Source organism: Crinia signifera, chromosome 5 (genome assembly GCF_055691185.1).
Source record: "Crinia signifera chromosome 5, ASM5569118v1, whole genome shotgun sequence".
NCBI classification, from domain to species: domain Eukaryota; kingdom Metazoa; phylum Chordata; class Amphibia; order Anura; family Myobatrachidae; genus Crinia; species Crinia signifera.
Window position 1 is genome coordinate 79,943,021 of NC_139221.1, and position 14,835 is coordinate 79,957,855.

Below are 14,835 nucleotides of genomic sequence, written 5' to 3' on the forward strand. Positions count from 1 at the left end.
AGGTGTATGAGGACACATGTGCATACCCACCTTTTCCTATTATATACTTCTACATGCTTACTCAGTGTTCATGGTTACTCTGTGATCTCTCTATATTTTATTTTTCGGGTAGTCCCTCCGGCAAAAATTATTTTCTTCCGGGAAACTTGACACAGGCAAAAGTCGTGCTGCGTTTAGGTTCCATATAGAATCGTCACAGTGCAGATCACTGCACTCTTTTACCTTACCATGATTCCACTGGTAAGGTCCCAATGCTTACTTCTTGTAGGGCTACTAAGGAACATGCAGTGCAGACACTGGGAAGGTACCAATGCTTACTTCTTGTAGGGGTACTAAGGAACATGCAGTGCAGACACTGGGAAGGTACCAATGCTTACTTCTTGTAGGGGTACTAAGGAACATGCAGTGCAGACACTGGGAAGGTACCAATGCTTACTTCTTGTAGGTGTACTAAGGAACATACAGTGCAGACACTGGGAAGGTCCCAATGCTTACTTCTTGTAGGGGTACTAAGGAACATGCAGTGAAGACACTGGGAAGGTCCCAATGCTTACTTCTTGTAGGGGTACTAAGGAAAATGTAGTGCAGACAATGGGAAGGTCCCAAATGCTTGCTTCTTGTAGGGGTACTAAGGAATATGCAGTGCAGACACTGGGAAGGTACCAATGCTTACTTCTTGTAGGGGTACTAAGGAACATGCCGTGCAGACACTGGGAAGGTACCAATGCTTACTTCTTGTAGGGGTACTAAGGAATATGCAGTGCAGACACTGGGAAGGTACCAATGCTTACTTCTTGTAGGGGTACTAAGGAATATGCAGTGCAGACACTGGGAAGGTCCCAATGCTTGCTTCTTGTAGGGGTACTAAGGAATATGCAGTGCAGACACTGGGAAGGTCCCAATGCTTACTTCTTGTAGGGGTACTAAGGAATATGCAGTGCAGACACTGGGAAGGTACCAATGCTTACTTCTTGTAGGGGTACTAAGGAATATGCAGTGCAGACACTGGGAAGGTACCAATGCTTACTTCTTGTAGGGGTACTAAGGAATATGCAGTGCAGACACTGGGAAGGTACCAATGCTTACTTCTTGTAGGGGTACTAAGGAATATGCAGTGCAGACACTGGGAAGGTACCAATGCTTATTTATTGTAGGGGTACTAAGCAATATGAGTACAGCACTGGAAAGGTCCCAATGATTACTTTTTGTAGGGGTACTAAGGACTATGCAGTACAGACACTATGGGGTATTTTTTTATGTGTGTTATATTTAATTATTATAACTAGCTCCAACAACAAGAATAAATTAGTAAAATAATTTCAGAAATGAGCAAACTAGGCATCTGAAGTGGTATGGAAGCTATTATACTACTTGCAGAAACATAACTTTATTTAAGTACCACTCCTATTTCCATAGAAAAGCACTTGAAGGTCCTCTCTGGACCAAGTAGAATCCACCTCCTGGCTTGAGGGAAAGAAAATTATAAATGCAACTTTTATTATTATTTTTATTATTATTATAATTTTATTTATAAGCCGCCACAAGTGTTTCGCAGCGCCATACAAAGGAACAGTACAGGGAAACAAAACTTGGCATAACATTGAATAAATAACAAAAATAGGGTACAAATAAAGAGTGCCACAGTTCAATACACAGTACAGCTTGAATATAAGTAGTAAGGACTCAATCAACATACATCTAGATGCTTGTGGCCAATGATGTAGATGAGTATGCGGACGAAGATGGTCACTAAGTCTTTGAGTATAGGAGAGCTGTTAGTGGAATGTGAAGAGAAGAGGGCTTTAGCAACAGAAGGGAAGAGGGCCCTGCTCGGAGGAGCTTACAATCTAGTAGGAAGGGGAGACAGACTGATTAAAAGAGGTGCTAGCAAGTGGGTGGTGGCTAGATAGCAGGATGTAAACAGGCAAGGGGTCGGAGAACCATCTTGTTTATGCAGGACTAGTTTATGCAGTGGAAGGGTATGCTTTGATGAATAGGTGAGTTTTCAGTGCCCATTTGAAGCTTTGCAAGGTCAGGGAGAATCTAATAGAGCGAGGGAGTGCGTTCCACTGAAGGGGTGCAGCACGGGCAAAGTCCTGTAATCTAGCATGGGAAGATCAGGGTGGAGGAGAGACGACAGTCGTCTGTCGACCGTAGAGGGCGGGAGGGTGTATGAATGGAGATGAGGTTAGAGATATATGGAGCAATGGAATTAGAGATGGCCCTGTATGTGAGTGTGAGGTGTTTGAAGAGGATTCTGTAGGGGAATGGAAGCCAGTGCAAGTTGAAGGGAAGTGGCAGAATTAGAGTGGCGGGAGAGGAAGATAAGCCTGGCTGCAAAGTTGAGGACAGATTGGAGAGGAGCCAATTGGGATCCAGCGAGGCCGGTGAGGACAGCATTGCAGTAGTCAAGCCGTGAGATGACCAATGAGTGGATGATAAGCTTCTGTGAGAGAAAGGGCCTGATGCGAGCAATGTTGCGTAACTGGAACTGGCAAGAATGGGCCAGGGCTTGGATGTGGGGTGCAAAGGAGAGGGAGGAGTCGATAGTGACACCCAGGCAGTGGAGTTGGGGAACGGGGGAGATGATGGTGTTGTTAACAGTGATAGATATATTAGTAGGGGGCATAGCTCTGGGTGGGGGAAAGATAATAAGTTCGGTTTTGTCCATATTCAGCTAATGGTATAATAATGTGGTTGTAAGATCAGGAGTACAGGTTACCATAAATTAACCATTTTTCTTATATCTGTAAATGCTTATCCCTTTGACTGCCAAGTGGATTTGTCAAAATAGTTGTGAAAATTGGTAAGTATTTTTATTCATCATAATGACCTGTAATGGTTACCTTATATAGGAAAGATTAATCTTTTTTTACACAACATATTGTATTTGAATTTAAATAACAACTGTGAGCGTCGCTGGCATTTTTAAAGGATATTTTGCGCATCTCAGAATCAGAATCAGAATCAGAATCAGAATCAACTTTATTGGCCATGTGTGCTTGCGCACACTAGGAATTTTTTGTGGATTACAGTGCAGCATCAGCAGGGATGAAATGGGGGGGGGGGGGGGGGGGGGAACGACGACACGTTACATGCATACCATTGAGACATTTTACACATTCCATTGAGACATTAAACGCATTACATTGAGAGCATTAAGACATCACTTGCGGGGATCACATGCCTGCCAAGCTGCACAGCGCCTAGGCAGCCATCAGCGGCGCCACTGGTCGTTGCAGCAGCCAGGTAGGTAGCAATATAAGCAGGACAGTACATTTATCACATAGGGGACATGAACCCGCCGAGCTGAACAGCGCCTAGGCAGCCATCGGCGGCGCCACTGGTCGCTGCGGCAGCCAGGTAGGTAGCAACATAAGCAGGGACAGCACATTTATCACACAGGGGACACATACCCGCCAAGCTGCACAGCGCTGCACATATCTCATATAGATGTTGGCACTCAAAGGGTTAAATTCAATGCTACCTTGCTTGCTTTTTCTATAACAAAATTTAAATTGTGTTATATGGATATTATAATTAATATTCTGTCCTTTGTTTTTCTTTTTTTTTTTTTAAGGTTCTCACAGCAGTCGCCTCTCTATTTGTCTTTGAAATATCCCTGAATGTTCCTCTTTCTATGTGGTAAGATCTCTGCTGAACAAGCTGAATGTGCTGACTGTATGGTTATTAGCAGTGTTGGTGTATATGTTATATGGTGGGAAATATCTGCATGTACTGCTAGATCTATGCTGTTTAATCATTGCAATCCTCAAATCTTTCAATTAAGACTCAAAGAGGATTGAAGTGTCACTAAGCCTAAAATACATGTTCCTGGGCTTGGTACTATACTTTTACCTTGGGTGCAGCTTTTGGGTTCCTCACAGTTTACAGTTAATGGATTTTCATCCCAGTCATTTCTCTTTTGGTTGTGGCACCAGGCAGGGCTGCCCACCTTGTTGCCTATACTAATTGTTCTTGTTGTTGGACCCTTGGCCTGTTATATACACACCCACTGGGGGTATTCATGGCCTCCCTATAGGTGCTAGGTTGGATACCATAGCTTTGTTCGCGGAAGCTAAACTTTTGCTCTTGGCTGACGCTGTTTGGTGTCTGACTTTTATGTCCCCAGTCATTGTCAGCATTTATGGAAACCGATAAATGTATTGTCTTATCCACATTTGCTGACTTTCTGTTTAGGAGCTTATAGTGGGCAGTGTGGTGATTTTTCCACACCCTGCTGTAAATTTCTGTCATTCGGGGTCACAATTTGTCAGTTTACCAAGTTAGCAAGCCCCAGGGACACCCCTTTCTCTGAGGAAGTGCAGGGATCCAAGAGTCCTGAACAGTTGACCGGTATTCGGGATCTTCTGCACAATCCAGGAAAGGATGCATTTATGGTCTAGTCTTTTAAATGAAAATGCATGCATGCACCATGTGTATACCTTTCAATTGAAATCACAGTAATTCCAACCTCATAACTAGTAAGAGCTCTAGGTTCCGTGGAAGTTTTTATTAGTTTTGAAGACACATTTGCTAATCATAGAGAACTGAAACATTTCTGTAAGGTTTAATGTAGATAATGTTTCAGATTTAAATGCATTTATTTGCATTCTTGTGTTTTGTGGACGTTGGAAGCTTTTTATCATTGATAAAACTGGTGAGGAAGACCCAGCAGGATGCTGGGTAACCGCAGATTTGGCCCAGTTGTGCTAACCTCAGTATGCAAGTCTTTGTGTATCCCCTTTGAGTAACCTCTCTGTAGTGGAATACAGAAAGCTTATAAGCCCTGCTTGGCAGTTTGTACCCAACTCCAAATTCCAAAGAGTTAGCTAAAAGTGTCAGAATGGGCCTTTGTATTAGCGTCAGGAAGTCAGAGACTGGCACACACTGGGAAAAAAACACCTGTTTTATTTGCTAATTCATTTACTTTTTCTAGTGTATTAGTAAGTGAGGTATTGAAAAAAAGAAGAAGCTGAAAACCATATTTGGAAGCTAAATAAACAAACAACACAAGGTGATAATGCGTGATTGATTATTCTTTCCCTCTATTTTTATTATTTTCCAAACATGAATTACATGCACATCCTGGTCATAGAGACAGGATAAGAAAATTGTATCAGACACCAAATATCTTGGTTTAACATCGCACTGAAACCTTTATAATAGTAGGTAGCAAAGAGGAAAACAAAATACAGCCAAGATGCAAAATGCACTCCTGATAATAACACGGGAACCATAAGCACCTCAAATAATAGGTGTATTTATTTCAAATTGATAAACAGGCAAGTTTCCCAAACAGTGAGTACTGTATGACCAACCAAAAACAGCCGTCACCACACAGAAGGGGGGTTGACAGAGAAAGGATGCATAGGGAGACACTTCAAGGATTAGCGGTTTATATATCATTAAGTGGATGAAAAAATTATCTTCTATAAATAATGTAAGAATATACCACAGAGTGACTTAATGAGCTCATGTTGTGCACATACCCAAGGGTGAAACAGTCACAATTATGTGACCTTTTATTTCCATCCTATACATTTATATAATATACTGTAACTACTGATGGAAAATACATCAGTGCTTCCACAACCCATGGCTTATTATTAAATATACCAGAACCCCCCTCACTGCCTCCCCCCCCCATATTCATATAAAGATATTTTTTTTTTTATAAATGATGTTGTGCCAATCAGCTCCCAACTAAAGGAGCTGATTGGCTGTAGCACCATTTATCCTATGCAGTGAATTTAAAAACTTGTTGCGCATAATAAACTTGTTGAGAAATGGGCCCATTTATCAACAAGTTTATTATGTACTAAACTTTGGAGAGAGATGAAGTAGATGGAGATAAAGAGGATCATTCTGATCTGATCGGCCCCCTGCATATTCGCACCGTGGACCGATGTTTACGCTCTGCGCACATTCGCATGTGCAGCGCCGCTGTTCGGACTCCATTGCTGACTTGCACAGTTGCCGTGGCATTCTCACAGGGATGGCATGAAGAAGGCAGACAGGGGGTGCTCGCATGGGGTGGGCGACTGATGCCATATGGTGCCACATGGTGCCTGCCCCATTCTCAGACCCGGACGCCCCAAGTATAGGTCAGTCAAGACACTTTTATATTTGCGAACAGGGTAAATATCATTTGATGGTCGCGACCATTGAATGATTTGGCCCCATATGCACCCTTGCCGATGGATGTTTATGCAAAACATCCATTCGCAATGCATCGGGAATGTGAGCACATCGGTGGGGGGCAGAATTTACACTGCTTAGCGAGTCAACCAGAATCAGGTCCAAAGTACCAGTCATCCAGCTCCTAACTATCATTTTTCTAAAACAGCCGCTAGCATATCAGGCAGGAGCAGGTTGGTTAGTACTTAGCTGTCTATTTACTAAGACTTGTCGCCAGATAAATTGGAAAGCTAGGAAGTACCAACCAACCAGCTCCTAACTGTCATTTTACACTGGGGAGATGTACTATAGCAGCAAGGATATTTACAGAGTCAAAGCAGGAAGCACTAGGGCTGAGATGCAGTGTTCTTTCTAACATCCTGCACCTTTCAAAATCCATGCAGTTCCTTTTTCCTGCCTGAGGTGTCACTGTCTGCTTTGGTGCATTTAGTACAGATTCAGGCCACAATGTGATAGACCAGGGGCGGATCCAGGATAAAATGACAGGGGGGGCACCATGATAAAAAAGGGTTTGGGTGGGGGAGGGGCGGTGTTAATGGTGCCAGTGTACATGTTAAGAGAGCGGCAGGAGAGGGTTGGAATGGAATTAAAAATAGGCCCTGGCATTTAAAGTACGGAGGCCCACCATGGCGACAAAAGTGAAGGATGTAGTTGTGCGCGCGCCAAAGGCGCGCTCCAGAAAAGGGTGTGTGGCCACTCAACAGGGGGCGTGTCAACACCATATACAACATCTACACATTATGCAACAAAATACTAGACCCCATTATACTTGCCCCTTACACATGATGCCAAATGGAATGAGCCAAAATTGACATAATGCCACATGGATTGAGCCAAAATTCAAATAATGCCACATGGATTGTGTCAAAATTCACATAAATTCTTATAATGCCACATGGGTTGAGCCAAAATTCACATAATGCCACACGGATTGAGACAAAATTCACATAATGCCACATGGATTGAGCCAGAATTCACATAATGCCACACAGATTAAGCCAAAATTCACAATACACTTCATAAACAGGGACATTGTCCACCAAAGGCGCTTATTAAACATTTACACCATAATGTCCATTACACGTTAAGTTACACGCCATTATGTCCATTATGTGTTATGCCAAACACCATAATGCCTATTAAAAATTATGCTACATAAGTGCTGCTTCTCTACATGCTCATTGCCAAGGGTTCCATGCTCATTGCCAGAGGTTCCATGCTCGTTGCCATGTGGGATTACATGCTCATTGCCAAGGGGGAATACATGCTCGTGGTAAATGGGGGACAGCCGCCGCCAGGCAGAAGTGATAGCCACTGACAGTGGCAGAGCCTGGCTGTATTCAGAGCACTGCAGGTCCCGGCTATTTGAAATAATACCCCTTTCACACCAGAAAATGCATTTCCAGGTTGGCCCCTTTTACACCAGCCTAGTCCCTGCATTTTCTGGTGTGAGGGGGAGAGAAAACCACCCCTCCCCCCTTTAACCAGTTATCTCATTTAACCGGCTATATCTTTGGAACCAACTGACCCATTTACATGAGACAAGTATTATATTGAAGAACTTTTGAGTTGGCTTTGAATGATTTTGGTCCAGTGAAACTGGAACGTTTGGTTCCAGAGTAATCTGCCCTCAAAATCATGAACAGCCATGAAATTACATTTCAAAAATAAAAAATTCGGTTTACACGCATTATCTCTGGAACCGATTGACCGATTTGGACCAGCCTGGTATCATATTGAAGGCCCAGCGTCGGAACTGGGTGGGGGTTGGAATTGACGGGTCCCATATTATCCTATGGGGAAAAAACGTTACAGGTTTGCCAGGCAATATCTCCGGTTCCCGGGGGACTAGAGACACGGGGCTGGGCTCGTTGGAAAGCCCTGGTCCTCAGATACAAAATAAATGACAGGGGGGCACGTGCCCGGGTGCCCCCCCCCTGAATCCGCCACTGTGATAGACCTCACAGCAGACAATGACACCCAGCAGTACAGAGGAACTACACAGGTTTTGAAAGGTGCAGGGTGCTAGAATGAACACAGTATGAACATCTCTGCTACTAGTGGCAGTGGGGGAGTGAAAAAAATCCACAAAAAAACAGACTTTATGCTTACTGTATGTGTGCGTGTATATGTGCATGATGCTGGATATACTTTTGGTACTTCCTGTATTGAATTTTGAGGCTTGTCTGTTACCACGGACTTTTCTGGACAGATGCTGTGGTCACTATCCTTAAGCAACCATGGTTAGCCACTACAATGTACATGGTTGGTGGTAATGCCTTCCATAAGGTGTTCCTGGCACACACGTGAAACTAGATTGATGAGGGTTGAGTGTCTGTACTTCAGAAATGTATTTATTCAGAAGGGGCATTCTTAAAAAGAAATTATAAAAGGGATTTTTGCAGTATTTTTTGGCTACATGGTGGCTCACCCCAGCTCTAGACAGTTTATGGCTTTCACAGAGGGGAGGCAGAGCTGATATCTGCTTCACCTCTGGTGTACCAGCAGTGCACTGCAAATTTGGTGAGTTTTGACTATAAAATGGACTAGAAAAATACAAATAGGACATTTCTAACTTATAAATATTCTCTACAGCAGTCCCCACAAAAAAAAAAAAAATACATTGGCCCCAGTGTTTCCTCTAAGCTGTGCGCGACAAGCGTGCGCACAGATATTACAACAGAGCGCACAAAGCAGCAGTGGTCCCTTTTTGCAGTTGTGGACTCAATTAATGTGTGTTTCACCCATTAACTACATTGTGTGCTGTGTTTTGAATGTTTAAATGTTTAATATCATTTTGAAGTAAAGTTAACACAAATGCTGAACATCATTTTCCAGTTATATATATAAAAGTAACGCACAAAAATTAAAATTTCCTTCCAAAGTTGCACATCCAAAATCTTTTGCTACCCACAGCCTTCGTAAAATTAAAGGGAACATTGATTGGCCCCCAGCTACAGTAAACACAGTACAGTCAGTAGCATAACTAGAAATTTTGCTCCCCCCTGCCCCCCCCCCCCCCCCCCACACACACACACATTTTGGTAATACAAACACAGCTTTTTATTGCCAATTTGGCAACCAGAGCAAACAGTAAAAATATGCCCCCCGAAGCCCCCCCCCCCCCAAAAAAAGGGTTGAAAATATAAAGTTAAAGAATTTCCGCATACCTATGGCGTGTCCATTCAAGGGTGTGTGGCCTCATTGTAAGGCGGGTGGCCTTGCCACATACTGTACTACTCATTCCACATTATAGCACACATCGTAATGCTTATTACACATTATGCCACACACCATAATGTCTCTTACACATTATGCCCCACATTGTAATTCTCATTACACTTTGAGCCCCACATCATAATGCCTCTTACACACTATGCCCCACACCGTAATGCCCTATTACATATTATGCCATACACCATAATGCCCATTGCACATTATACCACACACCTTAATGCCAATTACACATTATGCCGCACACAGTAATGCCCATTACAGATTTAATGTATACTATATAAAATGCCATGTGGTGGTAGGAAGGTATAGTATGTAAATAAAGGGGTGGGAGGAGCGCTTGGTTAAAAGTTGAAAAAGTTGAGTATGAAGTGAAATTAATATGATTATAAGCAGTAGCGGTTTTTTAACCTAGGGGCTGCAGCCCCTACAGAAAATATCTGCCACCTTCAATAAGCAGAGTGAATGCAGAGGCTTCCTATTGGAAGCATGCATGTGCACTATTTGTGACCATGCACCGTGGGAAGGGAGCGGTGCCGAGCAGTGCAACCCCTTTGAAGCAAAAAGGTAGGAGCCGCCACTGAATAGAAGAATAAAAAAATGTATACAATTAATAGATAAAATAAATATAAATTAAACACTGAGTGGTCACCTGTAGGAAAAATTGTTGGTTATGATTATGTTTACATGCCTTAAGGAAAGCGTAAAGCGGGTCCGTGGTGGTGGCAAGCTTTCCCTATCTTACCCTGTTGATGTGCTCTTCATGCCTGCACACTGCTTGCAGGCTCCGCTGGGCTGAGTGCGAGCCGCCAATGCTGCCCTTGGTGCCAGGGGGGTAGCTTTCCTTCAAACAGAAGCTCTCTCCTCAGACAACAATATGCTGAGCGCAGTCAGTGCTAGTTTGCTCAGCGGATGCAGATCGCCACAATGTATTAAGGCATCTAAGAGCCAGGAGTGAATGTGTATTTTACAATCTAAAGAAGTGGGTAAAGTAATGTGTGTGTGTGTGTGTGTGTTAAGCTGCATACACACGGGCCCACGCTGGCCTCCTTGCTGAGTGCGGTTTTGCCTATTGTTTATTGGCAAAACCCTGCGATTGTCTTTCCCTGCGGGCGATAGTGGCACGTGGACCTTCACCATCACTATATACACATGGAGCAATTGGAAATGGGGCTGAAATCTCCTTGTGTGTATGCCTCTTATGTGTACGTATGTGATGTATGCATGCTGGTACCAAATTGAATGGGTATCCGGACTCATGATAGATTGACTCTAGGTCGACAGTCATAAGGTCGACCACTATTGGTCGACAGGGTCAAAAGGTCGACATGAAAAAGGTGGATATGCATTTTTTACAACATTTGTGCCGACTGAAGGTATTTCATACCGTACCATCCACTACGGCATGGATGTACATATAGGCGGTATCCATGTCGACTTAGACACCAAAAAAAAACATGAAAACAGTCTGTAATACCTCTACCATGTCCACCTTTTCACAGTCGACCTTTTGAATGTCAACCTTTTGACCGTCGACCATTTGACCCTGTCAACCTTTTGACTGTCGACCATTTGACCCTGTCAACCTTTTGACCCTGTCAACCTTTTGACCCTGTCAACCATTAGTGGTCGATCATATGACTGTAGACATAGACATTGTGGGTGACATTCTATGGGATGAGATTTGTGTTTTTATGTGAAATTTGCGCAAAAAACGGCCAAAATCCCGTTTTCGCAAATGTCCCAGCCTCTGTTGCGCTGGGACAATGCGACAGAAGCTGTTAGCTGCATCGGAGAAAGCCGGTTGTCCCTGCTGTCAGTGCGGGGGTAGCCGGCTCTGCAGAAGGGAGACCAGCGCTGGATCCTGGATCGGTGAGTATATTGTTGTAAAAGTGAGATGTGTGTGTGTGTGTATGTAATAAAGTTTACTTTTCTGTGTGTGTGTTTTATTTTAACATGATTTTTACAGGTGGACTACAAGTCCCAGCGGGCCCAATAATGCCCCGCATGCTGGGACTTGTGGTTCTCCAAGTCCCAGCCTGCGGGGGAGGTCTGCTGGTACTTGTAGTTCTCCTGTATAAAGCAATGTTAGGAGTGAAAGATTTAACCCCATCAGGCCGGCGTCAACTGGCCAGGGACGCCAGTGACAGCCCCGGGCTTCAGCCCTGGACAGGTGAAGCCTGGGGGGGGGACCCCTTTATTGGGGGGGTCCCCACTCCTCCAGGTACCCCGTCCAAGGCTGACCAGCCACGGTGCTCATGGTACGGCCGGGGGACCTTATGTAAAAAGTGTCCCCCGGCTGTGGCATGACACTGCGTGCTGTTGGAGCCCGGTGCTGGTTTCAAAATACGGGGGACCCCCAGATTTTTTGTCCCCCGTATTTTTGGAACCAGGACCGGTCCAAGAGTCCGGGGCTGGTTTCAGAAATACGGGGGACCCCTACGCTTTTTGTCCCCTGTATTTTTGGAACCAGGTCCGGCTCAATGAGCCCAGGGCTGGTTATGCTCAGGAGGGGGGACCCCATGCAATTTTTTTAATTTTTTTTTTTTATACAAACCCAAAATCGCACATAAGCTCAAATTCATGCCTAAAAATCGCACATTTTCATGCCGAAAATTCGCCCATTATCGCACTCAATCGCACTTTTCTTGCCGGAACACGCACCTCATTAAATATGCGAATCCAAGGCAAAAATGCGATTTGAAAAAAGTGCGATAATGGGCGAAAAACTGACGTGCGAAAAACTCTCATCCCATAGAGACTCTAACACAGACCAGAAAGGCTGCTGCTACACTGGCTGCGCCTCTCTACCAGTACATTACCTGGGAATTCTATTTCGTAAATTGTTCTCTATCAAGAGGATGCAGTGCGTTGTTTAATTAGTTATACAATGTAATGGGCTACTGTTCATAGTATGTATTGTATTTAACAGTGACATCCCTGCTTACTGCAATTGCAATGTACCAATGATTTTATTGTTGTTGCAACTTTTTCATACATGTACAGTTAGCACAAATAATTAGTATTTATTTGGTGTATTAAAGAATGAAATACATGCTGTACATATTGTGACAACCATTAATAACACGTGTTCTTAGATTAGAGGGTGTTGGCTCATAGGGAGCTATTACTATGGTAGTCTAGATGTTATCATAACTGTCACTTTGTCTAAAGTATAGACAACATTAGGCCGACTTGTCCTAAGCTCCCGGGAGAACTTGCTCCCGGGAGAACTTGATAAGATTTGGCACTTGATGTGCTATTTTTTTTACATGTGATAAATTGGATGTGATTCATCACGTTACCTGGGGGAGCTGCAGGCGGGGTAGCGGCAGGAGAGCAGTATCCGTGGTAGAGGCAGGCAGCTAGCGGGGACCGGAGAGAAGGGTCCGGGATTGCGCTGATCGTTGGGAGAATAGACAAAATCCTATTCAAAAGACTGGGCGGCCGCCAAGTCTTTTGAATAGGTTTTTGTCTATTCTCCCGCTTGCCGCTAGTGGAGAAGTTGCAGCCGATCACATAGTGGAGAAGTTGCAGCCGACCGCCCTAGAGGCCCCCTGGAGCATATGCAATATATTGTATGCGGACCTTTTGCATGTGATATATCGCATGCGATCCCATTCCCCACTGCCGGGAGGCTGCCATGTCAGAGGTCGGATGTGCAAGCAGGTCCAATCTCCCACTCTGACAGGCACGGGACCGTGTATTGGATTGGATAAGATGTTAAATACATCCGATTTGGCCACTTTTCACCTGATTTCTTGGCCCGATCCATCAGAATCAGGTGAAAAATGGCCAAATTGGCCGATTTGGCCACTTTTCACCCGATTTCTTGGCCCGATACATCAGAATCAGGTGAAAAATGGCCAAATTGGACAAATGTATGGCCAGATAAAATAAAAAAATAAATTTACTTGAATAAAAAGAAACATGTATTGTATCACAATATAAAAACAATTAATATTGACATGTAGATAAGCTCTTCATAACACAGGAAAAAACGTGTATAATTACACTAGGTACGAATGTGACCCCAAAGCGATGGTGTGGCTGGAAGTGGGGAGGGGGGATGGGGCAAGTGTGATGAAGTCACAGGTAAGTGCACTTTACCAGAGGTAGAAGGTCAAAATAAATTATATTTATTCTTATAAACACTAGTCCTCTATTTAGGATCAATATACATTTATACACTTATCCGTTGTCCTCTTTACGTGTTTTTCCTTCTCCTCTATATAATTACCAATATGCGTTCTCCAATAAGTTATTAACCTGTTACAAATTGATATTGTTTATTTTCTATTTATTTTCCAATTGTTTCCTTAACCACAAATGATTTACTTAATCTACTTTATTCCATTATGCGTTAAATACGTGTGTACTCATTCCCCATATAATAACAGAAATTGTTTATATCGATATCCATGTAGAAAAGAGAGTAACTGTGATACTTGACTATTTATTTGTGTATATCAATGATCTCTTGAAATGAATTGCCTGTCACTTGTGAGAACAGGCAGCTGCCAGGTCACGTGAGCGGTATAGAGCCATTCACCAATTCAATACTACTACTGTTTACATATACGGGCACTGGTACAAACGGGATGTGTCATGTGACTAATCCCGGCATCTAATCAGTCCAGTACCCCTACAGACTCAATTTTTCATCCTCTGGAACCTTTGTATTAAGAGGCAGTGTACGCCAATAAACTGCCTCCCAGAACATACTGCACTACTCCATTCAGTTTCCTCCGCCCGCGGTTCACTTCCGATGTGACGGCGGAACTGAATTTGGAAACGTCCTTTGGAACGCATATGCGTTCCACAAGTAAGAATCTCTCTTATTCTCTTACCTAACCTTCCCAAACTAACCCGATATAATTCTAAATGAGCCTCATACACTGGCTCTTCTTCCCTCACTCCCTCTATATGATTTATTTGCGTCTATATACAGTTTTTTACTCACCATTGGATCGGGTCACGTTACCTCAGCAACTTGTACTGCATCTCGTTTTTTATTGTTTTCTTATTTTTTAAATATTTCCTGCATCAGTGCATATTTTTAGCTTTAAAATATACGTCTGTCTCTCCTCCGGGTGTTTGAGCGGGGTGGGAGTCAGATCCTGCCTCCACTGGGAAAAAAAAAATCAGTGCTTTAAGAAGTGCCGGTATGTCATACCGGCCCACTTCGAGCACTTCAGTCCTTTATTTTTCCTTTTACTCTAAGAGGCTTGCAAGTTTAGTTCAAGCCATTCCTTTTAGAGATGTAGAAATATTAACCCATAAAAATCTCTCAATTTGTTTGGTAAAATCAATTCAAATAGTAATCTGAATGTTCTATCACTTCATAACACTTGAAAACAACATCCGTTTATTTGTTAGAAAATGTTTTTTGCTCATTTA

General features: G+C 43.3%; 1 protein-coding gene across 1 annotated transcript in view; it reads left to right on the top strand.

Moving 5' to 3' along the window:
• SLC35D4 (solute carrier family 35 member D4) overlaps positions 1 to 14,835 on the top strand; it is a 121,886-nt gene that overhangs the window by 100,998 nt on the left and 6,053 nt on the right. The window contains 1 exon segment of the mRNA XM_083187522.1: positions 3,581 to 3,645. Coding sequence (XP_083043648.1) covers positions 3,581 to 3,645 — 65 coding nt within the window.